General features: G+C 35.3%; 1 protein-coding gene across 2 annotated transcripts in view; it reads right to left on the bottom strand.

The window, feature by feature from the left end:
- Moe (moesin) overlaps window positions 1-23,220 on the bottom strand; it is a 107,663-nt gene that overhangs the window by 30,918 nt on the left and 53,525 nt on the right. For both annotated transcript variants that reach the window (XM_089632571.1, XM_089632570.1), the window contains one exon: window positions 21,687-21,866. In XM_089632571.1, the coding sequence (XP_089488697.1) occupies window positions 21,687-21,866 (180 nt within the window). The remainder of the gene's footprint in view (window positions 1-21,686; window positions 21,867-23,220) is intronic.

Raw genomic sequence — 23,220 nt, forward strand, 5'->3', positions numbered from 1 at the left:
TTCAAAAGTAACCCGGCGTCTTTTTCAAGCCACCTGCAATCGACAATGGTGGCTAGAAAAATTACTGAGTTTTAACTTTTTAGTAGCTAGTTGGATAGAAAAATACTTCCAGAAGGCGATTTCTTCATTAGTGTACATGGCAAAATCAATCTTGACGTTTGTTTGGTAAATCCAACAAATAAACTACACCGATTCCTCCTCTACAACAGAGTTCCCCAAACTTTTTTTGTCACGTAGACAACATGCCGTTTTTTTTCTAATTTGGGTAGACCCCCTGCTTTATGTTGATTTTTAAAAATCCATCAACTTAAATGTGTTTTTAAAGCTGACACATTGATTTGTAGTTAAATATTTATTAAAGTAAAAGACAGAAAACAAATCTAGTAACATTGTATTAAATACAACAACAACAAAAAATAATGAGATGGATGAGCCTGATTTGAAATCAAAATTGCAATCAAATCAATCAATGTTTTAATCAGCAAAAATTACTTTACCATGCTGCATTTTGAAAACTGTTCCATATGAAACCATAGAAAAGTGACATTCACAAAAAAATATGGCTTGAAGAGGTATCTATTATAATTAAGAATTACGTAAGTACCTGCACAGGTACTATCTGTGTTTAATTAATTGTCTTTGATCAGTACATTTACGGGTAGCCAAAATTTTGGTGCCTGCCTGAATTGGATTCACACTCGTGGACCCCCATTTACATCTCGTGCACCGCCAAGTGTTTTTTTTTTCTTTGACCTGCGGGTCGAAGTCGACCCCTGGGGGTCGATATAGACCACTTAGGGAATGACTGTTTTGCAACATTTTTTATTAAACTTTATAATGCTGAAGTTAAGGGGTTAATTTATTTGACCTTGACATCAGAATGTTCTCACGAAATCGACGGTACAATAGCGTTTAATGTCATTTGAGAAAATTAACGTTTTTGTACGCCTATAATAAAAGATTCTATGATAGCCGTTGTGATTTTTACTTCCTGCTAAGGACGCTGCAACAATAAGCGTAATTTTATAACTATTTTTAACTCACATAATCACTAAAGTGCATTTAAATACATTATAATTATGTTCTATAAGTAAATGTTTTAGTATCTACCTAGTATTGATTGACCAGTAATTATTTCAGTCGCAAATTAAAGAATTACTTAAGTTGTCTCATAATACTCCATTATGTATACAAAATAATAACACAGCAATAACAAAATGTAAAAGGTACACTTGGCACACACTCCTTGCCTCATTCACAATCATACACCGTATTATACATTCTCTTCTATTATTCAGACTCTTGACATGGCCCGACTTCAGATTCCAAAATTATTCAGAATAATTAATGCATGTTTTACGTTTTTTTAAGTCGATATACTTTTTAACACGTCAACATAATTATTTAACGTTAGTTTTATGTCATGTTATACTGGTGTCCAAATTTGTGATATTTTTTATATGAAACATGTTTTGTTATTTTTTATGTAAATCTACCATTTTAATTTTGATTTTTTTAAAGTAAATCAACCATTTTCATTTTGTAATTTTTTTTTTGTGTAAATCAATCATTTTCATTTTTAAAATTTATTTATGTAGATCAACAATTTTCATTTTTTAAATTTATTCATGTAAATCAACCATTTTCATTTTTTAAGTTTATTTATGTAAATCAACCATTTTCATATATTAAATTTATTTATGTAAATCAACCATTTTCATTTAAGTTTTTTATCGCGAAGGGTTCAATTCCCGTCCGCGGCATTTATTTTTATTCGGGAGATATTTTCAATTTGTATTGATATTACAGGCGACTAATTAATGCTTATAATAATTTATTATTTAAATATGCAGTTTTGAAGCACGTATATTATGTGAGATGATAACTTATAACATTGCAAAGTTATTATGAGTAGGTATTCTAAAGATCGTATTAGATATCTAATTATTTGATTAAAGCTTTGAAATAAGGTATTCAGGTAGATCCCTAATTATGCTTGCGGTTTGAACCTAAACGTGCATTCACTTTATAGAAACGTATGAAAATTACTTCAACTTTAAGGAATTTGATTGGATACCGACGAGAAAAATTGAGTTTCTAATGAGATAGAAAATCATTCATTCATAATGCAAGAAAATGACTGTAATTTTCAGAAACATTTTCACATCACTCTAAAAAGCGTACAGCCAAGAAAACTTTGTTTCAAATATCATTAAAACTTTTATAATGATAGCTACCCAAATCTTAGCAACATATCTCCAGGCGTTAATATCTACAGATGGCTTTTGCTGATTTCTTGATATTTGAAATTAATTCAAGATCAAGGAAAGATGTAGATTCTTAATATTTATCTTTAACAAATTGCAAACGAAATGAAATGCATATTTTAACTAAATCGTGCTTCCTGTTTAGATAAGGCGTGTATGCACGAGACCGGATGGAATGCGATGCAAGTACATCCGATAAGCTTCCGGTTAGCTACCTAATACCTGCACATGGAATCGTCTATCAATCATTCATTGCACTTTTGTCGTTTCTAGCGGAATTTTGACCGTGGTAAGAAGTATGATGGCATTGCACTCCGCTGCAGAGAAAGTGAACTATGACGGACTCGCTTTCTCAACCTTTGCCCATCTTGAGTGCATCAGGGGAAAATTTTATACCGAGTGCAAGTGCAGTTTCTTTTCAATCACAACTATTAATACCATAATACACGGTAAATACTGAATACACAATTACTGTAATGTATACATGGTATCCGGAAACTAGTGGTACACGCGGGAAACCTGCAACACATTTGCAGTCGATTTTTTTAATATATTTTTTTTTGTTTGGAGCATTAGTTTTCAAGTAAACCGAATCCGATTTTTTTTTGAATAAAATATTTAAAAAAAAATACACAAGGTTTTTTAAAGTCAATTGCCAAAAAAAAGAAAAAAAAAACTGTGTTTTGGGTTCTGCGTGTGATGTAGATTCACCAGTTTCCCGCTTGTACCACTAGTTTCTGGACACCGTGTATAGGTTACAATTTCGTATTCTGTTCCGAAAAAAATTTTGGTTTGCGGAAATGCTTTATTTTTAATGCATGCACTTATCCGAATTATGCATATTATTGCACGATAGTGAAATGAGAAGTTTCGAACCATTTAGAAGCAAGGGACCTAGAATTATTAAACATTTTTAATAAAATATTCTCAATTTTTCGCAAAAACCGAAAATATGTCACATTGGAATGTCTGTCAAAACCAAACATTTTTGTCTGAAATTTATATGTTAATGATTTAAAATTAAGTGTAAAATGTACCGGTTCAACTCGAGGTTTGTAAAAAATATATTTTTAAGTATATATTTTCAACAAACCTCGAGTTCAACACCTTCGTGTTATAGAATAAATCGGGTAGCTGTGAATAATAATAGCAATCCCAAATCAAACAAAAAAGATTAATTGCATTGCGAATTGCAATGTTCATGTCATCAATCAATTGGGGGTAACGTATTATTAACTATTTATTGTAGGACAGGTACTCGTGAGTGGTATTTAGGGTCTTTATGTGAAATATCATAACTTATCTAAATGATAATGACAAAGGATGGTGGGTGATTAGAGTTCATCGGCTTGTTTGATAATATAATTTGATATTCATCGGAAACACTATCTTGGGTTATCTCCACAGCCATCAACACAAGTGGGGTAAGTGCCGGAAGAGTGTGATAATGTAAACAATTGTATAATAGTAATAATAGTTGCAGAATACTAGTCCATTTACTGTCAAAACCGAGAGTGGCCAGTGATACTTTGTTCGTAGTTTTAAATAAAAAATGTCATCTGGCCTATTTTAAACCAAATTATTATTAATTTATCAGAGAGTTAAGTAAAGATTCGGCTGTACCAAAGATAAACAACCGGACCTTAGTCACTGGTAAATTATAGTGTATTCGTCAGATAAACGTTAACAAAAGCTTCAGCTATACCAAGGACGAAACAACCAGATAAACAACGTCACTAGGTCTGATTTAAGGCAAATTTTGATTCATTCGTAAGAGAGACGTTAACCAAAACTTCGGCTATACCAAGGACGAAACAACGTCATTAGGCCTGTTTTAAGGCAAATTTTGATTCATTCGTAAGAGAGACGTTAAACAAAACTTCAGCTATACCAAGGACGAAACAACCAGATAAACAACGTCACTAGGCCTGTTTTAAGGCAAATTTTGATTCATTCGTAAGAGAGACGTTAAACAAAGCTTCAAATATACCAAGGACGAAACAGCCAGATAAACAACGTCATTAGGCCTGTTTTAAGGCAAATTTTAATACACTTACACGTAAGTAACATTAACAAAAGCTTCAGTTATACCAAGGACTAATCAACCAGACCTTAATCAGTTTACTGTAAGAAACTTGGTCAGTTATATGATCTCGTTCATAGTTCCAGATAAACAATGACATTTGGTATATTTTTAAGATTTTTAAAGATATATTTTTCACTCTCCAGACGATACACGCCGACTTGTAAGTTGCATAATAACGGAGACATTGTAAGTGAAGATAAAAGATAATAAATGCAAATAGAGTATTTTGATAAGGCCGCGTTAAAAATAATTATGCGTAATTGAGTATGAAGTTAATTTTGTACACGAATAATTACCATAATTTCCCACCATTCAAGGGATTCTAGCGAATAAATAATTATTAGGTAGTGAGAATTTGGGGTTGGTGAATACATTGTGTTTTAAGTTTTGTGGGTTAATGTTCTTTATAATTAAAATTTTAGTCTACTCGACGAAATTAAATTTAATCAAAGTAATAATACCGTTGTCTATGTAATGATAAGAAAACTTTACAGGATTTTAAAAAGAATAATCTTTGAAGAGGTGGTAAGAATATACACCAGCATCTCGCATGCATAATACTGCAGCATAATGTTGAGGTAAGTATAGCCGAACACTTAATAATATTCCCAGAGGTAATGTTTGTTAAAATTTATATTTGCTGCTCTCCAACTACATTAACTTCACAAAATAATATCCCTGAGGACCTGTGTCATCTTTGGGGATGCTATGAATCTGGTGGGTCAGTGTGTTTAGGAGGGACATAATGAATCCATCCCTCCCACTGCGGGCGTTGGGTCGAAAGATTCCGGCTGAAGAGGTCAAATGGTCTCCCTTAAACGGCCTCTCCCCGACCCGGCCCGCCACGCAGCTGGTGGGCAGACGCATCCGCCACCAAGATCTGGACTAACCTCACCCCAAACTCAATGCTAAACTCACTCAAACGTAACGAGCCACGCGGGTGACCTATGCCAGAGACGTTCGTTCTCCAATGAAAGGTTCCCGGGGCGGCGGTACCCATACCCGCCTCCCAATTTGCATGAAATGCTTACCTCTGAGTCACAGATTAAGGTCTCCCACTAGTTGTAACACGTGAAAAATCATACAGTTTTTTACTTGCCATGATGAAAACATTTATAATAATGTCATTTTCAAATTATTATATTTCTACTTTATCGCTTGTTTAGGTTTGAAGAGTCTTTTACATCAGTTCCAATATTGAAAATGTCTCACTCGAACATTAAGGTTAAACGCAACGCTCGTTGTATTCTACGTGTTCACAGATGGCGTTAATTAATTAATTTTGTTTAAATACGCTTTTGCAAGGTATTGCTTTACAATATTAAGACAAATCATTTGTTTGCGCCCGTATATACGCAATATGAATATGAATCAATAGTTTTGTTCGTTTAAAGACTTAATTCTTTCGAGAAAGGCACACAAATACAATATTTTACCGATGATTCAATCCAATATTGTATTTGTATGCCTTTCTCGATAGAATTGAGTATTTATATGGACAAAACTATTTATTCATATTCATATTGCGTATATGAGGGCGCAAACAAATAATTTGTCTTACTGTAAAGCAATACCTTGCAAAAGCGTATTTAAACAAAATTAATTAATTAACGCCATCTGTGAACACGTAGAATACAACGAGCGTTGCGTTTAACCTTAAATTAAAATATACTATTGAATGTTAGAAAATAATCATACGTTTTGTTTGCACACAGGTAAATATTTTCACCGTCATAGAAATAAAACGAAGAGATAATAAAAGGAATTTCTAGTATTACTACTACGGGTCACTCGTATCAAAGTACGTCATCCCTATAATAACATCTATGTGATAACCCTTCTATATCAGATAACAATAAATACCTACAAATCGACAATAAGCGCTTAAAACAAGCACTTATCTATAAAATGGCATTTTTAACTTATCTTTCGGTGTTAAGAGATTAGTGCTATCAGACATACGGTGAGCGTGGATACTGATTGTATAAATAATCCATTCATTACTCGTACAATGATTTGTAGGGTTATAGTGATCAACAGCGTACTATGGAAGCACTCCAGAATTGGGGCACTTGACCTTGTTATTAACACAAATAATAATAATATGAACATATTACATGAATATTTCGCTAAGTAAAATATAAAAATAAGTTATTTATGTGCTTAGTAAAAATTCAAGTGTGAATGGTCTAAAATTTATGCCTATGACGTAATGTTTTTCAAGCTGATTTTTATCAGTAGTGATAAGCAATTTCCTGAAAAACGATCAATTAATGCTATCATCGACGTGTCAGATCGGTACACTTTCTCTGGGAATGTTTAAATTAACAATAATAAGATGTTAAATGTTAATGTTTTTTCCATGAAACAATGAATGCCAATGGAAACGATCAATTTACGACTTCATCGGAGATTCGTTTTAGATTGATCCCTGCTTTGCCGTTTCGATTACAATAGTTGAACATGGGCACATAATCAGATCCGAAAACTGCTCAAAAACCTAATGATTTATTGTAAGGATTCCCATTTCTATTACAATGTAGTAAAGTATTACAATTGCACATTTAATAACTAGGTTCTGACAGCGAGACCTTGAAACGTATCAATCACATACCTATTAAAGTTCAATAACTTTTATATAATTTAATATGGAAAATTGCATACAACCGCAAGTCTTACATCTACAACTAAAACTTAAATATGATGTCTGTGTAAATACCCTAAAACTGGTAGATACTCTCAATATGGTAAAATCAAAACCGCTTGAAATGGCTTACGCCGTGTTTATTGACTTAACCTGGATATATCCAGGTGGGTACTTCACAATCTTCATCATTTCATCCCCTTTCCATCCTCACTCCCTTCAGTAGTTCCTCCCTCCTCTTCCCTATATCCCCATTTGGGGTTGACATAGTCAATTTATGAATATAATAAATACACAAATTTATTAAGAATCTCTTCAACTTATTGGCAATCTGGTTTAAAATGGGATTGAAGGTCTTACGAAAGAATTAACAGGTTTCCCGATAAACTTTTAGTTTAATCTATATATAATCACGTGTTCATGAAAATCCGAATATTTTCGCATTTCGTCATTAAATACTAACAAGGCAAATGCACGTGATCTGGATGTATCTAGGTAGTTTCTTCTCAAAATTAATATCTCATTTCCTTACCCACTACATACCCCAATTGGGGATGACATAGTCCCACTGGCCCCGGACAGTTAAGACTCTTGTCATTTATCACAAAAAGGCATCTTCTTAGAATGGGTTTTATATTTATAGCACAGGAAGATCAATTGATTATGTTGGCATGTCAAGTACTTGGACAAGTAATTGGAATAAACTTTCATAATACGTTAAACATTTAACCTGTTGCCATCTGAGTATAGAACTATAAAATGTTCGATTTTATAAAATTATTGGCAGAATGGATTCATGGAAAATAGATTTTCCTTAACTGACATAGTGGAAAACAGTGTGGTCGTACGTCGTACACAGTACAGTGTAGAAATGCCGCCGCTAGAAAAGCGACTCTCTCTGGGAACGATCATTGCGTGTCGGGTGTGATATGCATTCCGAGGTGAGGGAAAAAAGTGTGAATTCCTCTCTGAGAATCAAACAACACGCTTCTAGGTTCAATTCTCGGCGAGGTAATCTCTCACTGAAGTTCTCCGAATGACAATACTATAATTTTTTTATGCGGGTATCGCACAAGAGTCGTAACTGCTCACAATCTATGGCATCCTAATTGGAGTATGTTGTGAGGTTGAACGTAGTGAGGAGGGCTACTCAGCTTTAGTCAACAAACACGGCTAAAGCCATTTCAAGCAACGTTTCTATTTTGAATGGTGGTCTTCCATCAGTATCTGGCAATAACGAATAAATTGCAACACGAATTAATTAAATCAAAATTGAATGTGCAAGCCCGCGACTTTCGGATGCGTAGCCGAGGATCTAAAACACTCAACGACGGAGGCGTCGTATAATAAATGAAATTAATATTATTGCAATAACGCTTCAGAAATGAGATCCCTGAGGCGTATGTATGGTAAAACAAATGTATGATAGTGTGATTAATATGGATATCCGCAAAGAATGCAAGGCTAATGTAAGTGTAATGAGTAGAATTAAGAAAGAAACGCTCAGATGGTTTGGGCATGTAGAGCGAATGTACGAAGAAAGGAGTGTATAAGAAGTCTGGGACGTCCGAGGAAGACATTTCACGATAAAGTGAATCAGATACTTGAGTCGGGCCATAGCAAGAGTCAGAATAATAGAAGAGTATGTATGAATGTGAATGAGGCAAGAAGTGTGTGCCAAGACCGAGTTGTTTGGCGGTGCTTCCTCCCATGATGGTTAGTCAGTTAAATTTGAATGTATTGCTGATTAGTTCAGATAGAAAAAAACAGAATAAAATGAGTTACATTCCAGGAAAATAATGGCCTACAGCCTGAAGTCATGTTACGGTCATTACGAAGGAATTTAATCAATCGATGCTACACGAGGTGTGTTTTAAATTCATAATCTTTAATCACTTTACACACGAGATTAAAATATCACCTATTTGCCACGAATTAAATTATTTTTTTATCAGGAAGTATATAATACATATTTCAATAACTTCAAATAACAAATGCTGTAAAATAAAAAAAATAAAAACTAAATTAGCACTAAGCCTTTCAGCTTCAAAATCTTTGGTAATTTTAGTCATCTTATATCATCAGTAATCTATGTATATAAAAAGGCAATGTTCATATGTGTGTGTGCCCTATATACTCAAAAACTACTCGACCGATTTTGCTGAAAATTTCAAAGTTTGTTCTTATTAGTGCCAGTAGTGTTTAGAGAGTGGTTTTAATGGTAGAAGAATTCGGGGACACTCGAGGAAGACATGGCATGATCAAGCACTATTGAAGCATTGCCCGTATCCGAAAAGTCACCGAAGACCAAAAATTTAATTAACATTTTCACTCCAAATTATAAATGTCTGGAATCACTGGTTAAAGTAAGTCAAGAACATCCCTAAGGGCCCGTTCCCACTTCCGTTTTCAAATCGGGGGCGGGTCCCGTTTTAAAATCGGATGCCCTAGTGGCTGTAGTGGATGTATGGAGCTGTTCACACTTGTCCGACACGATTTGAAAACGGATCCGACATTTTTTGTCGGATGGCTCGCCTACGCAGCGCGTCCGTTTTCAAATCGTGTCGGCACACGCTCGCTCATAGTGTTGTATGGAGCTGTTCACACTTGTCGTCCAGTCGTTCCGGCAGAGTCCCCGCCAAACCCCGACCCCTCCCCGCCCGCTCCCTGTCGCAAGGAAGCAGGCACGCTGCGTGCTTGTATTTGGTTATTTTGTTAAGTAAATAAATCAAAACTACAATAATGGATAAGGAAATAAATCCCGAAAATTTAATACCACTGGTCGAAGAAAGAGTATGGTAATATTTTATCTTTAACTAAATAAAAACAAAACACTTGGTGTACACAACTTTTGTACATCAAAATTTTTATTTTATTTTATTTAAGTTTACTTTTTTTTAAATTTTAAAGCTTTAATGAGATGCACGGAAGAGCGTATTAGTTAAATAAACACATAATAAAAAATATTTGAGTGTTTATTGTTTTCTTACTTTAAAATATCGATAGCCTTTCTTCAGGACAAATGCACTTTCTCAATTTTGTATTTTGATATGTTAAGCTCTCTGAAACTCATTCCAGTAGATGGTTAAAGGAAGTGATAGACATTCTCTTAAGCCATTAAGCGCCCTTGAGGTGATTTTTCATGGTGAAAACGGCGCTATATAAATAATCCATTCATTATTATTCTAAAATAATTAAAGAACTTTAGTTCATCACTTCTTAACTCACCAATTAACACTTGGAAAATTCCTACAGAAAATCATTCGGCTATGATTGGGTGTACTCAAAATTTTCTTTTCACTTTTTTCCTTCTTTTTAATAAGTACCACATGACAACAAGAGCTTCATCGTCGTCCATTGCGCACCATTACTGAATAATATATTTTTGACATGTTTATACATATTTATAACATGTTTGTGTTGAATCGACAATTATTTTTTTTCGTAGAGTATGGTCCGTTTTTAAAACGGATCCGTTTTTAAAACGGTAGTGTGAACAGGGCCATTGTCCGTCCGTTTTTAAAACGGGACCCGCCTCCGATTTGAAAACGGAAGTGGGAACGGGCCCTAACACCCTGTATAAAGAAGATTGTTTGTGGTTGGCGGGGGACACCGGGCGGGCGGCGTTTGTTTGATTTTTATACAAATCTACAGTTTTATTCCGAGATTGATGAAAGGAAGGTTACTGTCTTCGTCAGATTTCGAAAGACTTCAGCTAGTATAGGATATAGATGAACCGTGAGAGGTGCAAGGATGCCAAATGATACAGTGGTGGCGATTCGGAGGCAGACCGGGAAAGAGGTGAATTGGCTGTGTGAAAAAGGATCGGAGCAGGATGGTAAGGACTGAGGACTGAGGGAACCCAGACGGTGGATAACATTAAATTAATGGGGTGGCCAAATTCCATCCTAACCCGATAGATGCAAAGGCGTCAGGATTCCAGAAGTATGTTGAAGATCGTTGAATAATATTATGCACTTAAAAGTGAGTTTATAAATTAGATGGAAATTGCAAAACCGCAAACCGCAGCGGTAGTAAAAACCATTTCGAAATTTTATTCTTAGATCTCGTCCGGCTAGTTGATATGAAATTCAATATCTCGATAAAAAATAATTGTATTATACCTAGATACAGTGCAGCTGTACTCGCATAGAAAGAGAATGCATCTCACCGGCTGATCTTGATAATACGGGCTGGGAATGAATGAAGCGAGTCAGGTGGGTATATCGCATTACAGAAGGTCGAGGAACTAGCTAGAGCTACCTGTAACAGAGGTACCTGTTGATGATACCGGTGAGAAATTATTGTTGACTTTTGAATCCATTTAGAAATGCTCATTTCGCAGCTCTTTATGTGCGACCTCTCTACACAAATACGAAGTACGACCTATGTAGCGTAATAGTCTATTAAGGTATGTATTGATTCGAAAACATTCATCTACCTAATTTTTAAGTGTATACCTATTTAATTTAGACGCTGCAAATCTGGTGTTAGGATGTTTATTGTTTTGTTAAGTTTGATGGGCCTGGTTTTAAAGCAGTAATAAGAACGCAAAATAAATAAATACATAATTTTCATCATCAATAATTTATACTGGTTTGTAGTTCTTAAATAAATTTTGGACAAATTTAATATACTCACATAGTAACGAAACATTGCACATAATACTGTCGAGCTACAAGAGAAATCAGTTATGTGATTGAAGTTAAGACGGTTTTAATTCAAGGTTTTATAATTATGTAGCAAATAACAATGTACATAATTCAAAAATCGTCTTGAAAGTTATCGATCGATTGAATATTAAATTCCTAAAAATTAATACCTATTCGAAATTCCTTAGTATTGATTATTTTTAAAACACGTACATATCTCATTTGTGATACTGATAAAAGTTTTGATTTTTTTGCATAATAATAATTGGATAAAGAATCGTTTTGAAAAGAAAAAATCGGCGGTAAGTACTAAAATGAATCGATTAGGTAGGTAATAAAAAGTTTCGAATAGGTAGGTACTAAAATGTTTCGATTAGGTAGGTACTAAAATGTTTCGATTAGGTAGGTACTAAAAAGTTTCGAATAGGTAGATACTAAAGTGTTTCGAATAGGTAGGTACTAAAATGTTTCGATTAGGTAGGTACTAAAAAGTTTCGAATAGGTAGGTACTAAAAAGTTTCGAATAGGTAGGTACTAAAAAGTTTCGAATAGGTAGGTCCTAAAATGTTTCGAATAGGTAGGTACTGAAAAGTTTCGAATAGGAAGGTACTGAAATATTTCGAATAGGTAGGTACTAAAATGTTTCGATTAGGTAGGTACTGAAAAGTTTCGAATAGGTAGGTACTAAAATGTTTCGATTGTGCCAATCATTACTTTTTTCTATGATTCCGACCCCACAGTTGTACGAAGTTGCAAACCAGGCACAAAAAACTGCATCGATATAGCTCATTAATTATGAATACACACGTAAGCAATGTAAGCAAGCCAGTCGTGTGGGAGTAAATATTCATATCCGTTAGATCCGCGTCTGCCACATCAGGCTTTGAGGTGACGTCATCTCTTTTTTAATATTCATTTTGCTTTAAACCTTATCAAACGAATGCCTCACTGGCAAGCCACCGGCAACTATTGAAACTGGTATCGCACCGTATTTTTCAGATTGTCGCTTCGGGGAAAAAAATTAGTGACGCGGTAAATAATTTATTTAAAAAAAAATTAACATGATACTGTGAAGTTGTCATAAAAAGAGTCTGCAGAATAAATTTAAGAAATATTTTTTCTGTGAATGAATAAAAAAACACGTTAAAAATGAAACAGGTAAAAATCACCGAAGAGATAAACCGATAGAAATGTATTTTGGGCATGTCAATGTGCCCGAAGTAAGCTCAATTTTTATCCTTACTTCTATGTGATATTGATCAAAAATTTCGCAATGTCGCAATTCTTTATTTTATCAATCTCATTTTCAGGTAATCACACACGTCCAGGTAATTAAATATCTTAAGTGTCAGCTACACTACTCGCTCCGACGCTTCGACGAAGTCCTCGACGAAGTTAGCCGAAGTTCGAAGTGCGTGCCCACACACTCGTGCAACTTCGCGAGTAACGCTTCGAGTCCTTTGACTCGGGCGCATTTACCGACAACAATCGGAAGTCGGGCGAAGCGAAGCGAAGTTGCCCGAAGCGAAGTGAAGTTCGTGCCCACACTATCGTATTCGGTCAACTTCGATCAACTTCGCGAGTAGTGTAGCTGGGCTTTTAGAGTAGGATTTTGACATTTTTTTTAACCTGATAACTTTGACATTTCAACGCACAGCATTCAAATCGGTTATCGTCTATCCGTCTATCGTATCATACGACGAAGCTAAGCAATTTTTATAATTTTCAACGCAATTAGAAGTCAAATGAGTGTTGTCCACTAAAAACGTTTAAGAGTACGGCACAACCGGTGCGTACAATTATTACATGGTTATTAACTTACTAAACTGTATCCGTTCGTTAGCTAGGTACGAAGAAGTAACCCAATAAAGGGAAGCAACAATCAAAATTGGTACTGATGATTAAACCATAATGCACTCGTTTTAATAACTTACTGCAGATGGAAAAAAAACCACGCAAACAAGAGACGCACTCTTCAGAATTCAAGCGATATTTTAAATTTCGATTAATTCAAAGTTTTTTTATGCAAATTTGAAGAGATTCTCAATAAATTAGCAATTGTCATTTTTATGTGTGTAGTGCCTTGAATGAAAATATAGTTAAATATATCTAAATGGGATAAACATTTCGAAGGCAATTTTGTCAGCAGCTTTAAATCATTTTCAAGCTTTGTACAATGCTCAAGGTGACAATACACAATAAGGCGATTCGTAGTCGCATGCGTGTGCCCATGTAGTAATTGAAACATTAAGTTTTTTGAGATCGATACTGAGCGATTTGAGCGAGATTGAGAAATCGCAGTGGCTTCCTAATGGCTAAATAACCCTAGTATTATTTTTATTGCGAGATGAGAAAAATGCTTCAACATGCAATATTTAATTACGCATTATTATATTCCGTATTGATATCGCCGATGCTATTTCCGAGCGTGATTCCATCGCAGTTTCGTCATGGCTGTTTCTCTGAGAGACTGAATGAATGATCTCAGTTTTCCCATAGTACCTAAGTACGAGATATATATTAGATACAGAGGGAGTAGCGAATCGGATGTGAATCATAATGATATCGACTGTGTTTAGGAATAAGGCGGTAACCCATACATTTGTTAAAATTGTATTTTTACATACCTAAATGTTTTCTTGCCTACTCATAAAACATCGTTGTTTCGCAGAAACTCATGTGTGACAAATTCATCAAATGGCCATTCAAAACCATTTCGATAGTTGTTCTCGCTCTGATCACAATTTTTGAGACGGACTTAACATGAATCGGCATTTAACAGGAAACCTTTCAACTGACAAAAATGGCGTTCAGAGGCCATTTGATGACACACATGATTTTTTGGGAAACAACCGGGCCTTAGTAAAAAATCAATGTGTTAAAATGCAAGGGAATTCTAAATATACAGCAAGAAAAAACGACTTAACCCACAATTGTAAAACACATTTTTATGTTTCAAATAAGGAATAATACATTTTTTCGGAAAAAAAGTCACGTTTTTTCAGGTATGTAGGTACCAAAATATTGAAAAAAAATGCGAATAAAAAAGTCTAAATAAATACAACGATTTCATAATTGAAGAAGAATCTTACTGTACATGTACAATCAAAACGGCCAGCACCTTGAACCGGAACGTACAAACAAATTTACAGACAGAAGAAATTTAAAACAGTTGAGTTAAAACAGGATTTTGATAAACACAGTCAATTAAGAACAACTCACTCTTAAAATGTTAAAATGTTAATTTTGCGGGTTACTGCCTTTTCCCTAATCAGGACCGATATGAATCCACCTGGGAGGCTGTCTTTACATCGCTTGGAGGGAATCTAGAAACTTCTATGACGCAATGTCTCGCCCGATCGACCTTGCGAATTCTGAGCCGCTGAGAGGTCCGTCGGAGCCTTCGATCTTTATGTTACACGAGAAAAAGTGAGAGGTTACAACGGATCTGCGTGGCCAATAATATTACCAGCGTCAAAGGAATTTATGCAATAATTCATTGATAATAATTACTATCTTATAATATGATGTACATACCTAGAGCAAAGGCCAATAATATTACCACTATATATACCTATGCAAAAATGGTAATTTTATGATAAAAATGTGTTACTTCATTAATTTTTTGTGTCCTATTTCGTTTGATAATATAACTGTTGACGGCCTCCGTGATTGAGTGGTTACTATCCGTGGCCACAAATCCGGAGGTCACAGGCTCAAATCCCAGCGTACGCACAAAATTTTATCTTATCAATTTGTGTTTGACAATTTATTCATTTAAAATAATATATAGTATATTTGCTGCACGTTCCAGAATGGAAGATACTCACAGTATCGCTCAGATCAGACCACAATTGAGAATAGAAGCGTATCTTGAAATGGCTTTAGCTGAGTTTGGAGAACTGATTAGCCACCTTTCTATTCCCAATTAGAGATTCCATCGTCTCACTGGCTCCAGACGGTTGGGAACAGTTGAGACCCTTATGCGGTACTTATTAAATGGTCAATCAAACCAAACATATCAGCCATTTATTTGTAGATTTAAATGGCCAATAAATAATTCGAAAGCTTCAAACTGTTCTACTGCGAAATGTAATTTTTACATTAACCATAATTATTTTGATATTAAAGACCGCAAACATAAACAAAAGAATAGCGGTTCGTGTCCGGCATTGCCCGAGATTCAGATTGTGCTCAAATATCGAGAAACATAAAATGTCATTGTACCCATTATCATCTACGAAAATAGATAAGCACGAACACAAAACGCCAATAATTTTAAATAAATAAATAACTAATACAAGCAGCTAACCGTTTTCAATGGCATTCAGAAGACACAGAGAAAAACCTGTTTGAGTCAGCGACCAGTAATAAGGAGAGAACATTTCATTATAATAATATCTAACAAGTCTTTTGTTTGGCGTATTGGTTGCAGCCAGCAGCATCAGCATCAGCATCGTGGCATTGAGCTAATATAAGTATCTAATCTATGGAAATCTCCTGTTACTGCATCGCATGCAAATCCATTCATTGTTATTTTATTTCATCAACCAGCCAAGACTAGAATCTATTATTTGAACAGATTTCAGACTGAAAAATTCAATATTCGCTCCCCGGTGAATTGAATAATAGAACTTATTATATGTATGTCTTATAACATAAGAAACATAACACTATTTTAAATTCGATATTGATACATTCTTAAAATATGGTAAAATTCGTTGAACATGTTAGAATAATAAAAAAGAAGAGAAAAAACGGGGGATTTTTTTTTCAAAAGTCTTAACATAAATATTAACAGTGAAAACAACGCATTAACAAAAGTCACATTATGTGTCAGTAATAATTTACGAAATTTTAATTGAATCATAACAATAAATCGAAAATTATTGATAAATTTTATCCTTAACTTTTTGAAAAAAAATCATAAAACACAATTTATTTTAAACATTATTTAGCGCAGTCATGCCCATTGGACGTTAAATCATAAAAAATATGACTATATAATAATAAAAAATATTCCTATAAAGTAATAGTAATGCGGTGCATTTCGCCAAAGAGCGGCGTGCATTGTTGAGATGTTCTTAACCAAGGATTGTATTCGAACTGATGAGTCATTCTGGACTCTAGCGGCTCGACTGCGAATCCGGTTTGAGCAAACGTCCGATAAACTGCCTTCAACCTCCAACGAGCAGGTATTCAGAATATTGTATTCCTGCCACGGAGAACCCCGCTTTAACCTTCCTTTCTGCTGCTTGCGTCGTTAACGGGAAAGAAGGAGAGGTTAAAAAGGACTTTCAGCGGGATGCCTTGTCTTTACACGGTTCTGCAGGACTCCAGATTTTATCTGGAGATACAAGATTGCTTTTGTGTTTCCACGAAGGTGTGGACCAGTTGCAGTTGGTTCTTAAGGCAGTTATGGAACAAATAGATATCAAACGAGTTTTAGCAGTACAGTTTTAGAAGGAGTTATCGGGGTATCTGATGAATATTAGATCAGATGTGTATGAAAGCAGATACTTGTCTCTGAATCTACAGAGAAAATTAAAAACGTGCACTGTGGTTAAAATTAACGAAACCCGCTACTTGTTATTCAGAAACCCAGTGGAGATTTTGAAAAATAAATTAAAATCTATTGTACCCATTGCAAAAAAAACCTAATAGGTACAAATCGCTTGAAATGATTTTAACCACGTATAGTGACCAAAACAGAATAGCCAGGTACTTCACAATCTTCTTCTCCCCACCTACTCCCCCTCCCACTACCTCCAGCCTCACAACATACCCCTTTTGTGGATGCCATAGCACCACTGGACAGTTGGGGACTATTTTGCGGTATTCACATAAAAAAAACTTATGATTATTTAGTTACCGTCTCGTGAAACCAACATCCAAACTAACAACAACAAAAAATCCTGTCCAAAATCTAAAATATTATTTTATCGTGGTAACATACATAAAAATTAATTTCTTTTTATATTGGCTTAAATAGAAGACAATACATATAAATATGCAGAATTGAATTTATATTGCAAGGTGAAGAATATAAAAACTATTAATATAAGTCGGTCAATTTTCAACAAATTATTGTTATTTTGGGTGAACTGAAGTGAGATCATCATTGTTGACTTCCACAAATAAAAATATCCTGAAATAAGTACCTATTTCTATTCGCGTTGACCTTTCAGTGAGTCTGCCGCATTGAGAAATGATCGATGCGCAAAACGTCTGCTATATCAACAAAAGAAAGGGACAGAGGAAACTGGATAGACATATAAAAATATATTCTGTTGATGTAATGGAGTCGTAAAGTTCTGACGAGCGGATATCAGGAAAAGTGTAAAAGTTGGAGAAAGAAGTTGTCCATCATTAATCTAATTCTAATGAATCAACGACCACGCTTTTAATAATCATATTTATATTTTTAAAAAGAAAGACAAACATTCCCGGGTTACGAATAACCTGACAATATTTGAATCTCCTAGTGCCACAACAGTAAGCGGAAAATGTTGCTTGTGTTGTGATGGAGGACTTCGCCAGCCGGGGAATTAAACACACTACGCCTGGGTGGAACCTAAACGCGATGTCAACTCAGCCACCGACCGGTCGGTCATATATCTCGAATTTCCGTTCTCTCTTTCAATATTGTATATTTTTTAATATAGTTATTATTTAGGTTTTAAACACATTTTGTTAATGTTAACACCGGAATAATAGTCCCAACTGCTCCAGGAGCCAGTAGGACTATGGCATCCCCTTATGGCATTGAGGAATGTTGTGAGGCGGAATGGGGTGGGGAAAGGGAAAAGAGGAAGGTTGGGAAGTACCTGACTATTTCCTCTATTCAGACCGGTTTAACGAACACGGCTAAAGCCATTCCAAGCAACGTTTCAATTCTGAATGGTGGTTTTTCATCACGGCGATATTGAGAGTATTTATCACGAGGGTGAAAATCTACTATTTCTTTTAAATACATACAATGTGGCGTCAAAGTCATCAACCTATCGGAAGATGCTCTCATCTTTTAAATACAATGTGGCGCCAAAGTCACCAACCTATCGGAAGATGCTCTCATCTTTTAAATACAATGTGGCGCCAAAGTCATCAACCTATCGGAAGATGCCCTCATCTTTTAAATACAATGTGGCGCCAAAGTCATCAACCTATCGGAAGATGCCCTCATCTTTTAAATACAATGTGGCGCCAAAGTCATCAACCTATCGGAAGATGCCCTCATCTTTTAAATACAATGTGGCGCCAAAGTCACCAACCTATCGGAAGATGCTCTCATCTTTTAAATACAATGTGGCGCCAAAGTCATCAACCTATCGGAAGATCCTCTCATCTTTTAAATACAATGTGGCGTCAAAGTCATCAACCTATCGGAAGATGCTCTCATCTTTTAAATACAATGTGGCGTCAAAGTCATCAACCTATCGGAAGATGCTCTCATCTTTTAAATACAATGTGGCGTCAAAGTCATCAACCTATCGGAAGATCCTCTCATCTTTTAAATACAATGTGGCGTCAAAGTCATCAACCTATCGGAAGATCCTCTCATCTTTTAAATACAATGTGGCGTCAAAGTCATCAACCTATCGGAAGATGCTCTCATTTCTTCAAATGACGAATCAAACAGAAACATAATACAGGTTGACAAACCACGAATCGCTTTTTAAGAACGAGGAATAATTATGTTAAAATAATTATTTTATAATTTAAATTATTAAGTTATTGCCTTGGGAAATTGAGTGCGAATTTTTGCGCCACCTACATACAAATAAATATTCGTCAGATTAAGGTAATGGATCTAATAAATTCTTATCTATTGTGACTAATACTAATAGACATAATTAAAGTCTTAGTTAGTTCATAAGAGATAACATAACCACTTACTATTAAAATCGAAAAGAATAAATGTAGTAAAATTGCATAATCTCTAACCACAAGAAACACGTGAAAAAAAGGCTTAATTATAAACTGAAAATAGCTGAGCGAATTGACAATTATTTCAATGTTTTTTTTTTAATTTTTATATTGAATTATTCAACAATGGAGGAACTAAAAGAACGCTGGCTTCGCCAGCCGTCAGTCATAAAAAATGATAACAAAATTACGCAATTATTTTTACTTTATCTAAAACAAACCAAAAAAATGCACTATGTGTGAGTACATAGTTATATACATATATTTTATTAAAGGGATAAGATGGCGCGTTTTTAAATACATACGACGAGTGAACACGTAGGTTCTATAAACAGGTATTATGTATCTTGCGATGAAAATGGCGGAGTTTCAACAGCACAAACATGTTCATTATAGTATGTACACATTGTCTGAGCAAACAATTGTCGGAATATTAAACAGCTCGGCGAGGAAATAATGTACATTGATAACCGATTCAAGCCGCGGATGCTGGAAAAACACATACACAAATCAAGCATTGCAGGGAATTAAACGCCTGTACAATCAATCATTTAACATAAATTACCCACTCCGATGTGCCAAAGACGAGGTATTACTGCACTAACACGAGTTTAAAGAAGTTAAACACGACCAAACGAATATTATTCAGTTACAAATGAGTGGGTTGGTGTTTGACGACAATTAAAATTGTAATTTTATAGACTTACTAGTAAATGTATAGGTAATTACCCAGACGTCAATCTGCTAGTTATTAAACTTAAGGTTGTGTTACGTGAACCACGTTACGGTACAAGCTTTTGGTGATGTAAGTTAAATTAAGCTCAGAAACCAGGAGATTTAGTGGTCGCTAAATCGGCAAATTTAAAAAAGGTTTTAAATACAAAACGAGAGATAAATTAACTAAGAAATTTAGTAGTATATATATACATAAATCTAAGTAGTATTTAACTATCATATAAAATAGTATTGTCGATTTAATAAACAATAGACGCACGCTGAGACTCTATCTCGATACGACCGGCTGCAAGCCGAGCGAATTCATACAAAAAGGCACTCAACAGTTATTTGATGGAATCTCAAAAGACGGTCACACCGAAGGCTTGTATTTATATGCATGGGAACTATACAGGGTGAAGCAGAACCTTCCTGACAGGCTTAATTAAACCAGTCATTTCTGAGCTTATTTTAGAAAATATATAAATGCCATTTCGCTCTTAGAGTACTATTTTTTTATAATTATTACTACACGTCACCATTGGCTAGATAGAACACTAGCAGAAATAGTGCATAGCACATGGTACGACGCACCATTCCTTTTTCAGACTATTGGACAGTAACACACGGGGCGGGTAGGAAGGCCAGTAGTGGGTTAACCCTATGTTCCAGGCGGGATAAACAACACCTCTGCCATAAGACAGCCCAAGGTTCGCTACGTTTGGGGACTTGTCAGGGGTGTCCGCGTTCATGGGATGAGATTTGTTCAGGTTTTGGAGGCGGTTACGTCTACTCACCAGCAGGAATATACATATAAAAACATATATATTCTTAGAGCAACGTGGCTTATATCATTGTAACTCAAAATACCAAAAATAATAGTGGTTAAGGCGAATCTTGACGTGAAATCACTATTTTCGATCATTACTACGATTTGAAGCTTTTCTTATCGTTTCGCTTGAGTGGAATTAAAATAAATTTGTTAATTACTTTATAAAAAACGCATTTCATTAGAAATGTTATGAACGCATATAAGAAAAAAATATATAATTTTATGGTTCAGATTATATGTGACAGCTTCCCTTGATTAACTTTTTCTTTCGTATAAAATTATTCATAACATATATAAAAACCACTTTTGCGCTACAATCGACCGTTTCTAGACTGCGTTTGCCAAGGGATTTGCATGCCTATTATCTATATTATGGTGATATTAGGCACGCTAAGAATGTACACATTTTTGGTTTGCGTATGCCTCTGAAAAGCCGGGTACTTCCTTTTACACCCATTCTTGTCACCCTTTATTTTTGGTATTTAGTGTATGATCACTGAAAACAAAACCCATTAGTAAAAAAAAATTAATCGTTGTTAAGTTGAAAAAGATGGTTCGACATTACCTTTTTGTAGAGCTTGATCCATGTGAGATCGCCCTTAGAATCGGTGTACTGCAGTCCGAAGAACCAAACCTCCCTAAGGCCGATGGTCTTGACGACCTGGTCGAACAGCTGCTTGCCGGTCGTGGTCTGCTGGATGGCGAACTCCAGCTCCGCGTCCATCGTCGTCACCCGCACGTTCATCTACAAACAAAAACACATACGTCAGTCCGGGGAAATATACCCTTATTATTGTAACCACTGCTGGGCACATACAACAATATACAGGGTTTTCCAATAAGAGGTGTTATTTTGAATAGCCCGCTTTTTCAGTAGATGTTACTTTTGAAGCTGTCATTTTTTGACATTTGACAAGTAGAAACTACGCCATTAATAAAAATGGAACGATACACGCTTCAACAACGCATTGATATTATTAAAATTCACTTGAGTGAATCAAATGCAAATCATCTTGAGTGATGAGGCCCATTTCCACCTCAGTGGCTTCGTCATCAAGCAAAATTGTCGCATCTGGGGCTCGGAAAACCCAAGAGTTATTGTTGAAAAGCCTTTCTATCCTCAACGTGTGACTGTTTGGTGTGGTTTATGGTCCGGCGGAGGCATTGTACCTTACTTTTTCGTAAATGAGGCTGGAACAACAGTTACGGTGAATGGATTGCGCCATCGAGAGATGATTAATGATTTTTTATGGCTGGAATTGGATGGTATTGATCTGGACAACGTTTACTTTCAACAAGACGGCGCTACGTGCCACACAAGCAACGAAACCATTGATCTTTTACGATTGAATATCAAAATAACACCTCTTATTGGAAAACCCTGTATAACAACTTACAATACCCTAGCGCCACCAGAGGAAAATCATCCCGGAAACGTTTAACAGCAAAACAATTACATCCGCGACTCTCGACTTGGACTGGCCGCAACGTTACTTGGCTCACCTTGATTGATTTTAAAAAATGTATTTGAATACCGCACAAGATTCCCAACTGTTCCAAACCGTCTGAAGCCAGTGAGACCTCAACATCCCCGATTTGAGTGTGTTTGTAGGCTGAAGGTAGTGGGTAGGGGAAGAGGAAGATGGAAAGTAGCTAGCATCTGGCCACAAAACACGGCTAAAGCCATTTCAAGCGACAATTCAATTCTGAATGGTGGTCAAACATCAGGGCGATACTAAGAGTATATTCCATTCTGGGAGGACACCGATATCGCTTTCTCGATGATTATATTCAATTTACGTGTAGGATGGAAACGAACCCTTAACCCTTTTAAACCGGAGTTCCTTCTGAGGAACATGAACAAAAAAAAATCTCCTGATTTTGTCAAACAAATCGCCCTGTATTTTGCGTATCGCTTATGAAGGAAGCGCCTCTATTTTTTATGCTATATAGCAACCTTTATTCCAGCAACATAGTTTAAATAAAATGACAGATGACAAATGACTGGGATCCATTATTCTTTTAATGTTATCTTTATATTTATGAATGTTACTAAATTCATATTTTTTAAATTAAACAAATGTTTTTACGATTTGTTT

This window comes from Hesperophylax consimilis, chromosome 6, assembly GCF_061612785.1.
Source record: "Hesperophylax consimilis isolate HC1 chromosome 6, BYU_Hcon_1.0, whole genome shotgun sequence".
Taxonomy (NCBI): domain Eukaryota; kingdom Metazoa; phylum Arthropoda; class Insecta; order Trichoptera; family Limnephilidae; genus Hesperophylax; species Hesperophylax consimilis.